The sequence below is a fragment of the Paramormyrops kingsleyae genome, chromosome 25 (genome assembly GCF_048594095.1).
Source record: "Paramormyrops kingsleyae isolate MSU_618 chromosome 25, PKINGS_0.4, whole genome shotgun sequence".
NCBI classification, from domain to species: domain Eukaryota; kingdom Metazoa; phylum Chordata; class Actinopteri; order Osteoglossiformes; family Mormyridae; genus Paramormyrops; species Paramormyrops kingsleyae.
Genome location: NC_132821.1, coordinates 33,683,302 through 33,701,471, shown reverse-complemented (window position 1 = coordinate 33,701,471; position 18,170 = coordinate 33,683,302). Strand labels below are relative to the sequence as shown.

The 18,170-nt window shown below is 42.8% G+C and overlaps 1 protein-coding gene across 6 annotated transcripts; it reads right to left on the bottom strand.

Annotated features, from left to right (window-relative positions):
• Nucleotides 1-3,820: 3,820 nt before the first annotated feature.
• LOC111855400 (uncharacterized) lies at nucleotides 3,821-17,951 on the bottom strand. Of its 6 annotated transcripts, none has more exons than XM_023834363.2 (11): nucleotides 17,638-17,951; nucleotides 16,557-16,669; nucleotides 16,000-16,110; nucleotides 14,308-14,411; nucleotides 14,049-14,211; nucleotides 13,180-13,372; nucleotides 12,030-12,143; nucleotides 9,785-11,696; nucleotides 7,487-7,558; nucleotides 4,932-5,044; nucleotides 3,821-4,835 (listed from the first exon to the last, which is right to left on the bottom strand). In XM_023834363.2, exons 2-10 carry the CDS (start codon nucleotides 16,637-16,639, stop codon nucleotides 4,968-4,970), a joined length of 2,829 nt encoding a protein of 942 aa, XP_023690131.2. In that variant the 5' UTR covers nucleotides 16,640-16,669; nucleotides 17,638-17,951; the 3' UTR covers nucleotides 3,821-4,835; nucleotides 4,932-4,967. The 6 variants fall into 6 exon arrangements, with proteins under 6 accessions (XP_023690131.2, XP_023690132.2, XP_072563129.1 ...); XM_023834364.2 differs by lacking the exon at nucleotides 17,638-17,951 and adding an exon at nucleotides 16,776-16,866; XM_072707028.1 differs by lacking the exon at nucleotides 7,487-7,558.
• Nucleotides 17,952-18,170: the final 219 nt, after the last annotated feature.

The following is an 18,170-nucleotide window of genomic DNA, read 5'->3' as shown; positions in this document are numbered from 1 at the left end:
TTTCTTGTCTTTTTTTGACTGAATGTTGACAATTTTTTTATCAAAACAATATAAGTTTTTATTATAAGTTTAAATAGTCATTTGAATTCAAAAAGGCCTTTTCTCCAATTCTGGAAAAAGAGTAGATGGGGAGGCAGCCTTGGGTGCATGAGCTTAACTTCGTGTGGCTTCCTATGTAAGGCGACCTTTACTGTAAGTATGAAATCAGTGCTCCTCTATACATGCAGGAAGCTTCAGGTGCCCCACAGGAAACGTGAGGCATAGTTTGGCCAGTCTGCAAAGACAGCTAAGGAGAAGCGAATATTCGATTCAGTTTTATTTGTATAGCACATTTTCACATTACATCGTCTCAAAGCACTTTACATTATCCCCGCCCAAAGCGCACAGACAGCAGGTCAGAGGTGACAGTGGCAACGAAAACTGAGAAGGAAGAAACCTTGGGAAGAATCAAACCCAAAGGGGGAGCCCATCCTCCAGGGGGCAGCAGAAGAAGCCCTAACCCTAACCAGACCCAAAGGAGGAACCCGTCCTCCAGGGGGCAGCAGAGGAAGCCCTAACCCTAAACAGACCCAAAGGGGGAGCCCGTCCTCCAGGGGGCAGCAGAGGAAGCCCTAACCCTAAACAGACCCAAAGGGGGAGCCCATCCTCCAGGGGGCAGCAGAGGAAGCCCTAACCCTAACCAGACCCAAAGGAGGAACCCGTCCTCCAGGGGGCAGCAGAGGAAGCCCTAACCCTAACCAGACCCAAAGGGGGAGCCCGTCCTCCAGGGGGCAGCAGAGGAAGCCCTAACCCTAACCAGACCCAAAGGGGGAGCCCATCCTCCAGGGGGCAGCAGAGGAAGCCCTAACCCTAACCAGACCCAAAGGGGGAGCCCGTCCTCCAGGGGGCGGCAGAGGAAGCCCTAACCCTAACCAGACCCAAAGGGGGAGCCCGTCCTCCAGGGGGCAGCAGAGGAAGCCCTAACCCTAACCAGACCCAAAGGGGGAGCCCATACTCCAGGGGGCAGCAGAAGAAGCCCTAACCCTAACCAGACCCAAAGGAGGAACCCGTACTCCAGGGGGCAGCAGAGGAAGCCCTAACCCTAACCAGACCCAAAGGGGGAGTCCGTCCTCCAGGGGGCAGCAGAGTAAGCCCTAACCCTAACCAGACCCAAAGGGGGAGCCCGTCCTCCAGGGGGCAGCAGAGTAAGCCCTAACCCTAACCAGACCCAAAGGGGGAGTCCGTCCTCCAGGGGGCAGCAGAGTAAGCCCTAACCCTAACCAGACCCAAAGGGGGAGCCCGTCCTCCAGGGGGCAGCAGAGTAAGCCCTAACCCTAACCAGACCCAAAGGGGGAGCCCGTCCTCCAGGGGGCAGCAGAGGAAGCCCTAACCCTAACCAGACCCAAAGGGGGAGCCCGTCCTCCAGGGGGCAGCAGAGTAAGCCCTAACCCTAACCAGACCCAAAGGGGGAGCCCGTCCTCCAGGGGGCAGCAGAGTAAGCCCTAACCCTAACCAGACCCAAAGGGGGAGCCCGTCCTCCAGGGGGCAGCAGAGGAAGCCCTAACCCTAACCAGACCCAAAGGGGGAGCCCGTCCTCCAGGGGGCAGCAGAGGAAGCCCTAACCCTAACCAGACCCAAAGGGGGAGCCCGTCCTCCAGGGGGCAGCAGAGGAAGCCCTAACCCTAACCAGACCCAAAGGGGGAGCCCGTCCTCCAGGGGGCAGCAGAGGAAGCCCTAACCCTAACCAGACCCAAAGGGGGAGCCCATACTCCAGGGGGCAGCAGAAGAAGCCCTAACCCTAACCAGACCCAAAGGGGGAGCCCGTCCTCCAGGGGGCAGCAGAGGAAGCCCTAACCCTAACCAGACCCAAAGGGGGAGCCCGTCCTCCAGGGGGCAGCAGAGGAAGCCCTAACCCTAACCAGACCCAAAGGAGGAACCCGTACTCCAGGGGGCAGCAGAGGAAGCCCTAACCCTAACCAGACCCAAAGGGGGAGCCCGTCCTCCAGGGGGCAGCAGAGGAAGCCCTAACCCTAACCAGACCCAAAGGGGGAGCCCATCCTCCAGGGGGCAGCAGAGGAAGCCCTAACCCTAAACAGACCCAAAGGGGGAGCCCGTCCTCCAGGGGGCAGCAGAGGAAGCCCTAACCCTAACCAGACCCAAAGGGGGAGCCCATCCTCCAGGGGGCAGCAGAGGAAGCCCTAACCCTAAACAGACCCAAAGGGGGAGCCCATACTCCAGGGGGCAGCAGAGGAAGTCAAATTAACAAAGATTCATTCGATCCAAATTATCAAAATTGCACAAATTTAGGTGTATATATGCTCTCTCTTGCTGGACTCTGCAAGGATGTAATATAAAAATGTATGTGTACATGTACAGCTGTGTATGAAGACAGGTCTAAATATATAAAATATGAAGATACTTTTGCTAAGTATTAGGGCTGTGGAAGTTTAGCATTAATGTCAGAATGTATTTCAGTGACTGAATTTTCGCAAGCAGTTCTCTGACACTCAAACGTGAGAAGAATATGAGCAAAGATTGGTATTAGAGATCAACAGCATTCCTCCCAGAATTCACAGCTAAAGTCAAAACATTCAGTTAGCATAGCAGTTAGCAAGGAGTAGCTCCCTGGGAGCCAAAAAGTAGCTTGCATAACAAAGAATCGATTACGTTAATTCAGCCATCCAATTTCTCAATGCCTGTCCTATGCAGGGTCCCGAGGGCCTGGAGCCTATCCAGGAAGCTACAGGCACAAGGCAGGGAATAACCCAGGATGGGGAGCCAAACCCTCACAGGGCACACTCACAGCTACAGACACAAGGCAGGGAATAACCCAGGATGGGGCGCCAACCCCTCACAGGGCACACTCACAGTTAGAAACAAGGCAGGGAATAACCCAGGATGGGGCGCCAAACTCTCACAGGGCACACTCACAGCTACAGGCACAAGGCAGGGAATAACCCAGGATGGGACGCCAAACCCTCACAGGGCACACTCACAGTTACAGACACAAGGCAGGGAATAACCCAGGATGGGGCGCCAACCCCTCACAGGGCACACTCACAGCTACAGGCACAAGGCAGGGAATAACCCAGGATGGGACGCCAAACCCTCACAGGGCACACTCACAGTTACAGACACAAGGCAGGGAATAACCCAGGATGGGGCGCCAACCCCTCACAGGACACACTCACAGCTACAGACACAAGGCAGGGAATAACCCAGGATGGGGCGCCAAACCCTCACAGGGCACACTCACAGCTACAGGCACAAGGAAGGGAATAACCCAGGATGGGGCGCCAACCCCTCACAGGGCACACTCACAGTTACAGGCACAAGGCAGGGAATAACCCAGGATGGGGCGCCAACCCCTCACAGGACACACTCACAGCTACAGACACAAGGCAGGGAATAACCCAGGATGGGGCGCCAACCCCTCACAGGGCACACTCACAGTTACAGACACAAGGCAGGGAATCACCCAGGATGGGGCACCAACCCCTCACAGGGCACACTCACAGTTACAGACACAAGGCAGGGAATCACCCAGGATGGGGCCCCAACCCCTCACAGGGCACACTCACAGTTACAGACACAAGGCAGGGAATAACCCAGGATGGGGCGCCAAACCCTCACAGGGCACACTCACAGCTACAGGCACAAAGCAGGGAATAACCCAGGATGGGGTGTTAACCCACTGCAGGCCACACACACTCACGCACACACACACAGATTAGGTACCCATATCTTTGTGGGGACTTAACCATAATTCCAGGTATGGCGCCCTTCACCCCTACCCAGCCCTAACCATAAGCATAAGTAACCAAACAAAATCCAAGACATCTCACATTTTTAGTTTTTTATTCCATTCACAGATTTTTGTAAAGCTGAAATTTTCCCTGAAAATGTCCCAACAAAGTGAAAATAACCCCCCCACACACACACTCTGGTCCATGTCTATTCTGGGGGCTACCATGCCCAAAGTCAGCTTGCGCAGACTCACCTTTCCCAAGGGTCTAGGGACAAATCAAAGCTGCAGCCACATTTCTCTTGATGCTATGAGCATACTGAACACTTTACAATAGACATTGAATAAGTAATGTGACATTTTCCCCACATTGTGGGGGCAATTTCCTCTTTAGGTCTCTTCTGGGGACCTGCCTGAAACAAGCAAACATACACTTAAAACTTATCATCGCAGTGATCTTATGAATCTTGTGGGGAACAAAAATTTAAGAACAACTGAAAAAGTTAACAGCAACTGCCATTTTATTTCTTTGACAAACAGTAATTGTTTCAGTATGTAAAGCTTTGTCCTCCAATAATCCGACCAGCTTAATATAACTAAAATGATCAATAGAATGACTATTTACAACTGAATTTTAAGTGCAGAAGCTCAAAAATGGTGTAAGCAATATAATAATGTATGAATTAAAATAAAATATTTGTATATGAAACAGCTGTTATACTGAATAGATAAAAGAAATGAACTAGTGTTAAACAGCTTGTTAAACAGAACTGACAATATACACAGAACTGCTGAACAGGAACTCCCTGCTTCTTCCAGCACCTTAACATCTTACATACAGTTAGATTTTCTTAAGGGCTGTGATCCTGTTCTTGACAAAAAACAACAAATGACCAGTCTCAGTCTTTCAGAGTGCCAGTCTCAGTCTTTCAGACCGCCAGTCTCAGTCTTTCAGAGCGCCAGTCTCAGTCTTTCAGAGTGACAGGCTCAGCTTTCACACAGGCCTCACACGCTCTCTTTCCGGGGACTTTGCATGTTTTGATTAACATGTTTTGAAGAGCATTTCCACCGCCTCAGCTTCACTGGTGTTCCGTTTTCTCTTTTTAACCACCTTTGAACCAGAATAAACTTGTGAAAATGACAATAACAGTAAACAATTTACTCCATATAAAACAATGCAGTAACCATGTCTGCTATGACAGAGTACCTCTTAAAAGTAGGACTAGCTGGCACCGTAGGTGAGCTAGTCGGGACTATGTCTGTCTGCTGAGTTTTCGTCTCGATCAAGTGAATGTTCTATGGACACCTCAGCTTCCAGTTCTATTACAATAAAACAGGAGATATAAATCAATTAAAAAAACAGTAAAACACTTTTTAGATTCAATTAACCAACGGTAATGTAAGCTATCATATACGGTATGTTTGTAGACTGTGTTTTGACTTGACTTCAGGACATGAGGTTTATTTTCTATGACTTATGTTCAGCAAATACAAATATTGCAGGTCAGGGGTAAGCAACCCTGATCAGCAGGTTTTCCATCCTACTTGGTCTCTGATGAACCACACCTGATCTCAGACAGATAGCAACTGATCAGGTAGGATGGAAAACATGCTGGATACCAGTTCTCCAGGAACAGGCTTACTTAGCCCTGTTATAGATCAAAAATTGCTGTAAACAAACATTTCCAAATGCAGTTTTGGGTTACTGATATTTGTTTATTGAAACCCATTTTGAAATTGTCCAAAAATGGTGACAAAGAGTAAAACTTCACTTCCTGAATTTTCACTTTAGAAAATCCCTCAGACCCCTTTGAGCAGCAAGTTTACTGCTTAAGAACCTTTACCGCAGACAGAGCACTGCGTTATTTTACAGATGATATTTATACTAGTTGTGGCAAACACCCTACACCGAAGCATGCTGGGTAAATTAGGGTACTTTATCACTGCACCAGGTACCGTACTTTTGGCACTATAAATGCGATATTTTTCCTTTTACATTTATCTGTGGTCCAACACCAAAAGTACCAAACCAGCTTTTTTGGTACTTGGGTATTTTGGGGGGGGGGGCGGCAAATGTGTTCATTGTCGATTGGTTATGCAAACAGCCTACCTCAGCAACACAAAATACTATTGTCATCCTGAAAAAAGCTAGCAAACTCAGAAAATGATGATAAATGACGTAAAAAAAAAATGGATGCATGAACAAATGAAGAGACTCAAGCTTTACTCACGATCTGGTTAGTATTTTAATTTGCTGTAATGTACTAGGGCTGCATGTTATTGGGAAAATTTCAAATATTACGACGTGATTTTGTTGCAATAAATATAAGAACATAAGAAATTTACAAACGAGAGGGGGCCATTCGGCCCATCAAGCTCGTTTGGGGAGAACTTTAATAGGTCTGAGTTGTTAAAATCTTATCTAGCTCTGATTTAAAGGAACCCAGGGTTTTAGCTTCCGCTACACTAGCAGGAAGACTATTCCATACTCTAACTACACGCTGTGTAAAGAAGTGCTTCCTCAAATTTGTTTTAAAATGTTCTCCCGCTACTTTCCACTTATGGCCACGAGTTCTAGTATTTAAACTAATATTGAAGTAGCCATTTGGCTGAACAGCATCCAGACCCGTTAGAATCTTATATACCTGGATCATGTCCCCCTTAGTCTCCTTTGCTCAAGGCTAAACAGATTCATCTCAGCTAACCTCACCTCATAAGACATTCCTCTGTGACAATGTTAAGGAAAACTGGAGTTCAAAAGAAATATATTTATCATAAACCCATCTAGAGTTAACCAGTGTTAAACAGTGAAGTTGAAAATGATTCTGACTGGCTTGGACAGTGCATGCAGAGCTTGTACAAAATCAGCACCACTAAACTTTATACTGATTTTTTAAACTTGAAGCAACAATCATTAAAATTGCGAAGCTTGGCAAGTTTTTTTTAATTCGAATTCGAACTTAAAGCCCTCAGCAATTATAATGTCCAGACAGTATGAAGGTATGAAACAGCCTGATATTGCCCCAGCTGACTGTGGTGGTCCATATAATGTGAGATCAGCTTGCGCAAAAAAATGACGTTGGTGATAATATCACACATCATCCAGCTCTATAACACACGACAGCCATTTTCTTAATTCAGTACAAAGCACCCTGCCTCACGCTGTGATGATGTCATTCAGTATCAGTACCAATGTTTATGCCAGTGGAAAAAAACACAAGCAGTATTCTACTTTAGGTATTTTTGTGAAGTACCAAAAGTATGGTATCTGGCCCACTGAAAAGGCACCGTAAGAATAACCTCCAGAATTCATTACTAGTGGGAGAGATACTGTGCCTTTAATTCTCCAATTCTGAAGTCTAATCAACACTAATACTGGTGTTGGTTTGACTCTGTAAAGTGACTTTACAGAGTGCAATTTTTTTAAACACTAGTGGATGTCTTATTAACACTCTAGAAAGTACCCAGAATATATTACTCTCTGTAGAGTGGAACTATACATACTCTGAAAGTATTACGATTAAGTGTATCAAGACACTGATGAGCTTACTTTGCTGATAATACAAAGGAACACTTTGTTAAGGATAATACAAAGGAACATGTTAAGGAATAAGCACAAGTACAATGGTAAAATACCACTAAACATACACCAACAAGTGCATTTCACCAGGTTTTCAAATACAACTCATTTGAGAGTAGCTTGTTTCTGTGTTTTGTGCTTTTTGGAATTTTGAGGAAAAACAAATATAAGTGTGCATTTACCTTCCTCATCAGATACATCCTCCAGTTCTGATAGATCCCCTGAAATGTCTGATCTCTGAACATGAAGTGATTCTAAAACATAATTGAAAAAGAATAAAGTAAAATTTCAGTAATAAAAAAAAAGTTTCCCTACAAAGGAAAAATACAGTAACTACACTGAAAATGAGAAAAAGGGCTTCAAAGTTTGACTGTACATCACGTAGTAGGTAGGTAACAGTGTGCTTATTAAATGTGTATTCATGATAGGGGTGTAAATCACAGCTTTCCTTGCGATACGATACAATATCGATTCCTTAAGCCAACGGTTCGTTTTTTTTTGATACCTCAGAAATTCCCACGATACGATACAATACGATTCATTTCGATACTGGGGATAGTAGTCGAAATTATGAAATTTCACACAATTCTTTACATTTCAATTAATTAAAAAAGGCAAATATAATTAGCATTTTATCATATTTTATTGGGAACTGCAAACACAATCTAGTGTAGTCAAGTGCGTCCCATAAATCAAGCAAAATAAAGTGCAATAAGGTAAAAATAAAAACTTTGGATGGATGTAGATTAACATGGTGACTAATTTTTATTTTGAATCAAGTCTTCTCCAGACAAATAAAAAAGTGTAAGAAAAAGTATAAAAGTATGTCCATAACCGTCATGACCTGCTCGTATGACCCTCTCGTGTGCTACGCCCCCCTCATTAACTTTGCGTGCAATCCCGATTGTTCCCAGCTGTTTCTTATTGTTTCGTCTAGTCCTGTGTATTTAAGTCCACGTCAGAGTCTATCATTGAAGTTTTCCCCATGTTGTGTGCTGTGCTTGCAATACCCCCACCACCCCCCTCCCCGCCCCGTTTGTTGGATTTCCGTCTGCCTGATCCTGATTCCTCGTTCCCTGCTCGCTCGTCCTACGTTGGGATACAACAATTACAAGTAAAATAAAGTGCAATAAAGGCAAATAAAAAACATTGCATGGACAGATATGTAGAATGAGGAAGATCAACAGACTGACCTTTGCAGTGAAACAAGTAAGTATTCTGCTTTGAGAGGTTTTTTTTTTTTTTTTTTTTTTTAAAGAAAAATTAAATGGTCAACGTGTTCAGGAGATTGTGTGCTCTGAGCATAGGGTCCTATGTCACCTGCCGTACTAAACACACGCTCTGAAGGTACGCTAGCTTGTGAGCTACTTATAAATGACCAAGTCAAAATGATCTACCTACTATAAAAATGCAAAACATATATTTATGTATAAAATATTGAGTATTCTTTAATATTAATTATTATTATTATTAATTTCCCTTTGGGATGAATAAAGTATTTTTGAATTGAACTGGGATTTTAGTTCCTTCACCTTTCTCTTTCTCAGATCGCTTTTCAGAGGGAAGTTAATGTCGTAGTTTTGATGAACAGTCCAAAAATGCCGCTCCACATTTTCCTTCTTTGGAATAGCAATGGTAGACTGACAGAAGAGGCAAACGCATTTCGAATATGACATGGTGGAAAAAAAACAGTCCTGCTCCCATTCCGTATGGAAGTGGCAGGGTTTTGGCTTCTTACTTGGTCCAGCTCTCCCATTCATTTTTATACCCTTTCTTAAGATTAGTAGAAATAAATTGGAGGCTAACTAGGGGACTCAGTAGCTTGCAGTAGCTGGCGCGGTTGAACGTATCATCCATCCTCTATTTTTTATGCCATACGATCTACACACACTACCTTTGCAATCGACCAGTAGATCGCGATCGACATATTGGGCTTAGACCATGTATACGTCGGAGTGAATCATGAAAACAATACTGGAACATGCGAGAAAATAAAAACGCATTTATCGATATTTATGCGGTCATATCGTTTGCTGTTGAATCGATGTATTGTTACACCCCTAATTCATGACATAATTATTATGCCTGAAAATCATGGGCAATCATTTTACTCAATTACCAATTACATCACGTACTAGCATTCACCCTAATAGTCACTATCTTTACAATCAGCCTGTTGGACACCCTGTCAGGTAGACCAACATTGACTAGCTAGCATTAGCTAGCTACTACACATCAAAGACTTTGTAAAACTATAATTTTCTGTAGTGGATATCCAGCAGATTTATTCAGGAAAAAACAGAACCAAATATTTGATAAAATATGCAGTTATGGTGTTTCGGCTTTGTACAGCGCCAAAGTTGCATAAAAAGAATATATTCGTTTATATAGTATAGTTTACTGTAGTGTAGTATAGTGTACTGTAGTGCAGTATAGTGTAGTGTAGTGCAGTATAGTGTAGTAGTGACATTAAACCTTACCACTTGCATCAATGCTAATGTCCTCCAGGTTCTTTCCACTGAATTCTCCAAGTCTTCCTGTCTCTAGTGCCATCAACACTTTGCTTATTTTAGCAAGTTGAAGAGTACCTTCGGGAAGACGGTAATCCTCTCGCTGAACTCTTATACTGTGGCCTAAAACGTCAGCCAACCGATCGATTTCTGTGTTGTTTAGGTTAAGGACATTTGACAGGGTTGCTACATATTTACGGTGCTTTGTTGATAAAAGAGCCTTTGGATTTTTTGCTCCACATTCAACAGCAAAATCTCGAAGACAGTCAGATCCTCTTAAATGAGACAATGCAGATGGACGTGCAAACATGTAAATGTTCTCGGATGGTACACCACACACTCCTCGCTTTTCCTTCAGAAGCTCCATACTCTTTTGCATTTCAGGTGTCAAAAGAACTGGAACCTTCCTTCCCTTTTTCCCTTTTATCTCAATCCATGCGAAATGGCGACAGAGTTTCTTTTCTAGCTCCGTAAAGGCAACATCTTCATGCAAATCAAAAGTGTTTCTGCAGACAAATGAGGTCAGCGGCATCTTTGAAACTTCACCTTCCCTCCTTCGATTGAACAGAACGACCTGAGATAAAGTAACCTTTGCAAGGCATGTCCAGTTCTTAGAAGTAGCGTTTGATGAAAGATCATTAAAGGTACTTTTCTGCTTGTTATCCAGAAACAAGTGCAGCATTTTCACATCTTCTGTGAAGGGAATAACAAGGGGAGCGTTCCATTTGTCTTCTCTAAATGTTCTGAGTGTATTAGCAGACAGAAGTTCACACCATCTTGTTGTATACATCTCATTGAAGTCACGAGCCTTATCTGCTTTTTCACTGTCCCTGTCCATCATTGCTTGAAAGCTCACCAGAAAGGCCATCTTCTGCAGGCTATGACCCAGCTTAACAGCAAGGGTTGGACGCTTAAATGTACATTTGTCATCATCATACCCACAGACCATCTTTACAGCAGTGACAACATGCAAAAAATTGGATGGGTCAACGAAGTCTTCCATTCTGCGCAATGGGGTAGCTTTTTTAGCTTGAATCAACAATCTTCCAACCTCTCTCATTTTCAGACGAACATACGCATGCTTCCCACTGTCGGCACCCAACTTGTTGTAAAAATACTCCCCCAATTTAATGATGTATGGGTCAGCTTTAATGGTCAACAGCAGCTCGTCATCATTCATGTTCCTTAAAATCTCATGCAGACCTGCACTAACTCCCTGCGCCGTAGGACCCATGCAGGCACCGGGAGAAAACATTTTGTCTGCTCCAGGTGTAGAGAGTTCATTTGTTCTAAGCTTGCACTGTTTCATGTGTCGCCATAAAAACTTCTTCGCAAAGAGCCCAAGACAATGCAGGCAGTGTATGAAGTCCCCGGAATTAGAATCCTTGCGTGGCTTTTTACACGGTACAAGATCACCTTGTCCTTTCTCCAAAATTTCAGCATTATATGCAAAATTACCCTTGTTTCTAAGATGTTCTAACAGGATTTTCCTTTCTTTTGAACCCTTCGGAAATGTCAAAGCTTTTGCAACGTCAGGCTCGTTGCTATGCACTTGCTCCAAATGCCTTGCAATTTTTGACAGGGGTCTGCAGCAAAAAAAGCAGTACTGCTTCTTGTCGTACACTCGAGATCCACGAGATGTTTTTGAAATACCTTTGATTAAAATATGACTGGAAGATTGATGTGCTTCTTCAGATTTACTGGCTTCCAGTGCATTGGAGGTTTCAGAGTAGATCCTCTTTTCTTTCTTCTTTCCTTTGGAGATGCCATGAGCCCAGGCACTTCCTTCTGAGGCACTTTCATCTGAGGAATTGGCCGCAGAATCTTCCTCACTATTTCCCACAATGCTGCAGTCATCAGAATCATTACAGAGAACTCCATCCTATGAAAACAAGCAGCAGAACAACTGCAGTTATCAAACTGCAGTTCTAAAATTATATATGACTTTCTTTTGTGCCATAAAAGTGAATTTCTGCATATCTGGTCAGAGTAATGCATTTATAACAGCTTATAACAGCTGTTGGGATGCCATTCCAAATTAAATCGGCACTCCGCACTCTTTCACCGTGTCGCCACATGAATTGAACTTGCGGAAACCGGATGGGGAATGGAAAACCTTCATGTTCACTTATGGAATCAGAAGGCTTTCCGCACACACTACCAAAGTGGGCTGGACAGACGTCCCACCGACTGTCAGGTAGGAGCTTCTCCTCACCTGATGAACGTCTGTAGACCCCCGCCAGGAGGTCGGGCCACAGAGCTGGCCGCTGGCAGGCATCTCGCCTGAGCTCTGAGGCAGACTGTTGACTCCTATCTGCCCTTTAGAGACCTATAGTGGACATAACAGCAAATAATACACTTTAGAAGTAACAGCTCAGCACAGTTTAAGCTGGGACATGAAATCAAGAGTTTAATAAATATATCATTTTTCTCGATGTGACCATTCATATTGTCATCAGACTGGATATCGAGAGCAACGTGATAGCCCAGAGATACAACATTGCTCAAGAGAAGTAAGAAATAGCTGCAGTATTTTTAACCCTGATCCCTGAATATACAAGTCAGTGCTTAGTATACACTGCCGGTCGAAAGTTTGGAATCACAAAGGGCCCTGAATGGGATTTTTCCTGCTTTGGTAAACAGCACAATGGCTTTCAGCTGCTCTAATACAATGGGAATAGCGAGTGACACTTGTGATTAATTATGGATTATGTAACAAAGGGTGCTGTCAACAGACTTGACCATTTGCTGTTTGAACTTGGGCTTTGCAGTCACGTCTGATAATGATTAGTTATTTGAAGCAGTAATTGTAATTTAAAGCAATAAAAATGTCAATTCAGTGATTGACAATGAATATCCAATTAACTATTGTACGCTACTAGCCCAGAAGTACTAGTCAGAGTTTGGTACAATTGAACATTCATAAATATTATTTTTATTCATGAATACTTAAATACTATACTTCCCTCTAATCTAATCAGAACAATTTTACCCATCATAGTGTCTTTTTTGTTTCAGCACATTAATTTCATAGCATAATGTACTGTATATTGTAATACACATAGTATCAAAATCTCAGAAAATATTGAAATATTATCTCTAGGCTACACTCATCACCTAGGCCCCAGCCCAAAATAAAACACAAAGATTTTTATTAACATTTCGATTAATCCCTAACATTTTTAGTCACGTGCAGAAACCGCACAACACGTTCAATTCATGTGCATTTATAGTGTTGATTTGAGGAGATGAGGAACCTTTTACTTGATGAAAGATTCAGAAGACCAGCAAAGTACAATGTGGCAGCAGACTGACAACTGTCCAAGTTATATAAAAGAGAAAAATAACGTAAACGATATTCTTACTTTTTCTCTCCAAGGACAGTCAGCGTCTCCATAAGTGTAGGTCAGCTCTTCGCCGGGGATTATGTCTCTCATGGCAAAAATGCATAAATGTGGCTGCCTGCCCACAATGATTCTCTTGATTATACAGTTGGGGTTCAGATGGTCGTCATTAAACAGCCTCCCAAAAGATCCATCGTCAAGGGCTGCGTCGATGCTGAATTACAAAACAATGACAAAAAAGGCATGCACCATAAATGCTAATGTCCAAAAAATATTAGCAACTATTTATCTAGACTACACAAGCTTTCATGTCCACAATGCCTCATAGAAACATCAGCTAACTAGCGTGCAGGTCTGTTTAACAGCATTTAATTTAATTCATTACAATTATTTTATTATAATTAAGGTTAAATAATGTTATTCAGTATGAATATATGTGCAGAACAAGTACAGTCACAAATAAAAAAATATATATATTTAGGGAGAAGCAGGGCTGGGCAATTAATCAAACTGTATTTTAATTAAAATTCTGGCTTCCAGAGGTTATCAAAACAAAATAAACTTGTGCCTAATTTTGTTTCACAGTGATGCTCCCGTTTTGTCGTGTTATCAATCCAGTGAACCTCTTTCTACTTCCTTTTTATTTGTTTCTCAGCTGAATTATGTTTAGAGTTCAAGGAAATCCTACTTTTTAAAAGTTTTTTCAAGAAATGAATGATAATTCCAAACTCTATGAGGAATCGTGTTAAATTACGGTGATCTCAATATTAACCCAAATAATCGTGATTATTGTTTATGACAAAATTAAGCATCCCTAGAAGGCAGGGACAATGTCATGAATCTGTATCAAGATGTGCGACAATAGCAATAAAAATGTTTAAATTACTCACGTCCAACATTTTCCTTGCCAGATGAAGTCAATCATAAATCCTTTAAGAGCATCATGGTAAATCCGCCGTCTTCTCTGAGCTTCTTCAAAGTTGATCAGGTCTCCTCTATACTCGACTATAAACTCGCCTTCTTCGAAGGCGGACACCGCAAATACTCCCCTGCCTTAAATCAAAGCGCCAAACTCAGCTTACAGAAAAAGAAAACAAAATCGTAATCACATGATTACAACATAAAAATAAATAAATGCAGTTTGCTCACCTTTAAAAGCGTCTATGTATCGCACTTCGAGCCCCACCTCGTCCTCAAGGCGGCTGATGTGCCATGCAGCGTCGGTCTCCGGACATCTCCTCATCCGCCTCGTTCTAAAAGGCAAAGTGCTGTCTATTCATTTCTCCGAACTTTAAGATTAAAGACATGACTACTGAAGCCAGATTTGATCAGTTTTTTTCTGGACCATCGAGAAACGTTTGGTGGTTTGTGTCTGCCTGTAAATGTATCACTAGTAAGGATTCTCCAGAGTCACCGGTTCTGATATATATAGAATTGTTATTAGGCTGCCTGAACTATGCAGTTAATCAATTCCGACCATCTGTAGTCATGACGTCATTTGAACATGTCATCCTCTCCTATCTGAAATCCCATATCACCCCTCTGATGGAAACTTACCAGTCTGCTTATCGAGCCGACAGCGTCCCCCGCAGACCTGGTATCTTAGGCCCCCACCACACACTACAGCACCTAGAGTCACCTAGAGTCACGCCGGCGTCCTACTCATCGACTTCAGCTCAGCCTTCAGTACAATAAACCTAGTCTGTCCAATAACTTATGGGTGATCCCTGCCAATGCAGGTTAGGAAGCCCTGCTCTAATGAAGCATCAGCTCTGACCACATTACCAAGAGAAGCCCAGCGGAGACCGTTTCCTAATTCTTAGTTAAACAAAAGTTTTCTACTTCAGTTCTAAAGTGGCATTACTGAGAGCATCACTGAGAGCATCGCTGAGAGCATCACTGAGAGCATCGCTGAGAGCATCACTGAGAGCATCACTGAGAGCATCACTGAGAGCATCGCTTAGAGCATCACTGAGAGCATCACTGAGAGCATCGCTGAGAGCATCACTAAGAGCATCACTGAGAGCATCGCTTAGAGCATCACTGAGAGCATCACTGAGAGCATCACTGAGAGCATCGCTGAGAGCATCGCTTAGAGCATCACTGAGAGCATCGCTTAGAGCATCACTGAGAGCATCGCTTAGAGCATCACTGAGAGCATCGCTGAGAGCATCCTCATCTCGTCCAAAACTGTCTGGTATGGTACATTGGACAATTACACATGCAAGAAACTCCAACACAGTCAATAAATCATCCAGGATTACTGGCACCCCTCCCCCCCCCCCCGCCCATCAGAATCACTATATCACAAATGCATAATCAAAAGCAAGAAAATATCTAAAAAAAAATCTGACCCCTCTCATTCTGCTTCCCATGTCTTCCAGCTGATGCCCCCTAGGGGGCACTACAGGTCCCCGCCCACTAAAAAAAAACCCATTTTAAGAAGTCCCCCCCTCCACTGTAATAAGGACTCTAAACACTTTAACCCCACCAGAGGTACTTGGTATTAAAACAGCAATGCTAACCCGCCCCCCCCCCTTAACGGTGTTAATTTCATGTATTTTGCTCGTACATTGGGGCCCCACAAGGAATTTCACTTTGTTCCAGACAGTGAGTGCTGTGCTGTCCTGGCACGTGACGTGACAGAATATTTATTTCAAACACGCAGCTCCCCAGACTATTGTCCTTGTAGAAGCAGCTCTCACTGTAAATACGGTTGAATTATTGTCTCATGGGGAAGGTGAGGAAACGCTGTTACTTGGTTCATTTAGTTTTATGAGTATTTCAGAGTGAAGTTGGGTTACTGAGTACTTGAAACTGTGAAAGAAACAGAGAAATTACTGTGAGTCAGTGGGAGCCTCTTGTTTGAAGCTGAATGGGGGACCCATTGAATGGTCAGTGCTCATAGACATACAGCTGGCGGCAAGCAAAGGTCCTCTTTCCTCCTGGAAACTGCAAAATCAGAGATACTGTAAGTTTAGTTACAATGTACACAAATGCACTTAATTGTCCTGTCAGAATAAAGATCACCATGTGTCTGGATACCAGGTACCCACACAATACCATTTTAAACACAGAACCGACACCACAGACAACAGTAAGTGTCAGACTTGAAGCCACAAGACCAATAAGTATTGTAGACTAAAGCGTAAGATGCTTTGGGGATATAAACTGACTGAGAAATGTTTTGATACATTGCCTGTTTCTCCAGATAAACTAAAACCTATTTATTTCAACAGAAGATTCATATAAACCCCACAACTGTAAAACAAGAAAACTGATAGTGTGCTTGGACACTTTTAGATGTTTATTTTTCATTTATTTTTTAAAACTTGACTCATTCTAAAAATGTTTATTGAAAACTTGAGAAAACTGACAGGCAGATACACTCTCCCTACCTGTCCTGCAGGTCCAGCGTCTCATCGGGATCCCCTGTCACAGGATCAGTAACGTCCTGCTCTGTGGCCTCCGGGAAACTCATATTTAGCCTCTTTTAGTCCGTTCAGTCTGCCTACAAACATTGAAACACTCTGTAACGTCTAAACATACGTTGCCAACAATTCGATACATTAAAGAAACACAAGAAGCAAATACTGATGCGATGCGATATGACTCACGCCTATTGCGATGCAAGGCGACTGAACACGATTCAATACAATGCGATTCAACGCGATACGATGCAAGCATCGCCGGACACGCCTCCAACTCACGCGAGACTTCGCGAGAATTCGCCGCGACAGTGTGGAGGACTGGAGATAAGAGAGTGCGCTTTTGGAACAGTTTAGAGATGGGAGTCAATCCAAATATAAAATTACTGGTCAAAATTTATTGGTCGCATTTCTGAATAGTAAAGGCATGAGGCTTGAACTAATAATTCTTTTTTAATAAATCGATTTTACCGATGCAAAAATGTAAGGAACGATGCATCCCGAGTTCATCCTAAACTGCATCCGGTGCACACGTTTTTATTTTGGTCAATCGTACCGTGAACTTTCATGCCGGTGCACCGACGTGAAGAGATGAATCTTTACCATACCTACGTTACATGCGATTTGCTTCTGTCCATCTACCTCTGGTTAATTCCAGAAGAAAGAAAAACGTATATTTGAAGTTTCAGATTAAAGACTTTTGTTTTACCCAACGCTGTTTATTCAAATCTGTTTGCTCTATAACTCATTTAATAGTTTCATTTAAATCTTTTTCTATATTTACAATAAAATATTTTACAGGCGAGATAGAATTTTAAAAGCTAATGGCAGTCTATTTTAACCCATGAGACCAGGGACTTGACAACAAAATGACTTACAAGAAATAATTCAACCATGACAACAAAACGTTTTCAATGCAGCATACTGTCCGTTTAACACGTATGTTTTCTATTATCTCGGGAACAAAAGATATACATCATACCTAGCTCTAGAAATCAACGTATAGCACATGCGCTTACATGCAAAATAATGTTAATTAACTTATACTTACTTTGCCTACGTGTTTTTTATTTCAGTCGTACTCGTTTTTTTCCAACAATTTCAAGGTGATAGACGGTGTTGTAGTTAACTCTTGGGTTTCGATTTTGACAAAAGATATACTACAGAATTACGGAAATCCTGATTGTCATACTTTTCTTTATGGCACAATCGTAAAAAACAAAACACTGGAAAATATATTCCTTGCTGTTCTATTTTAATCTATTATGTGAATAGAAGAGCATGTACGTTAATGTGGAGGAAAATGTAGTGAGTGTGCCGTTCATTTTTGTACTGCTGAGGTTACACACCGAGGACTGTTGTCAGAATAACTTTACTTGGGAGGTGCCACGTCATACAACTTCCGGTTTTGCGTCTCTGGCTTATTACGTTACTCTGCCATCTAGTGGTGTGAACTGTACACAGCCGCACATCACAGCGCGTCGCCCTCATTTAAGCTCTGAACTTAAAGGCGGTTATCGCCATTACAACTTAAATTTCTATCCTTTCTTACGAAATAGTAAAACGTGAATTATTTGTGTATCT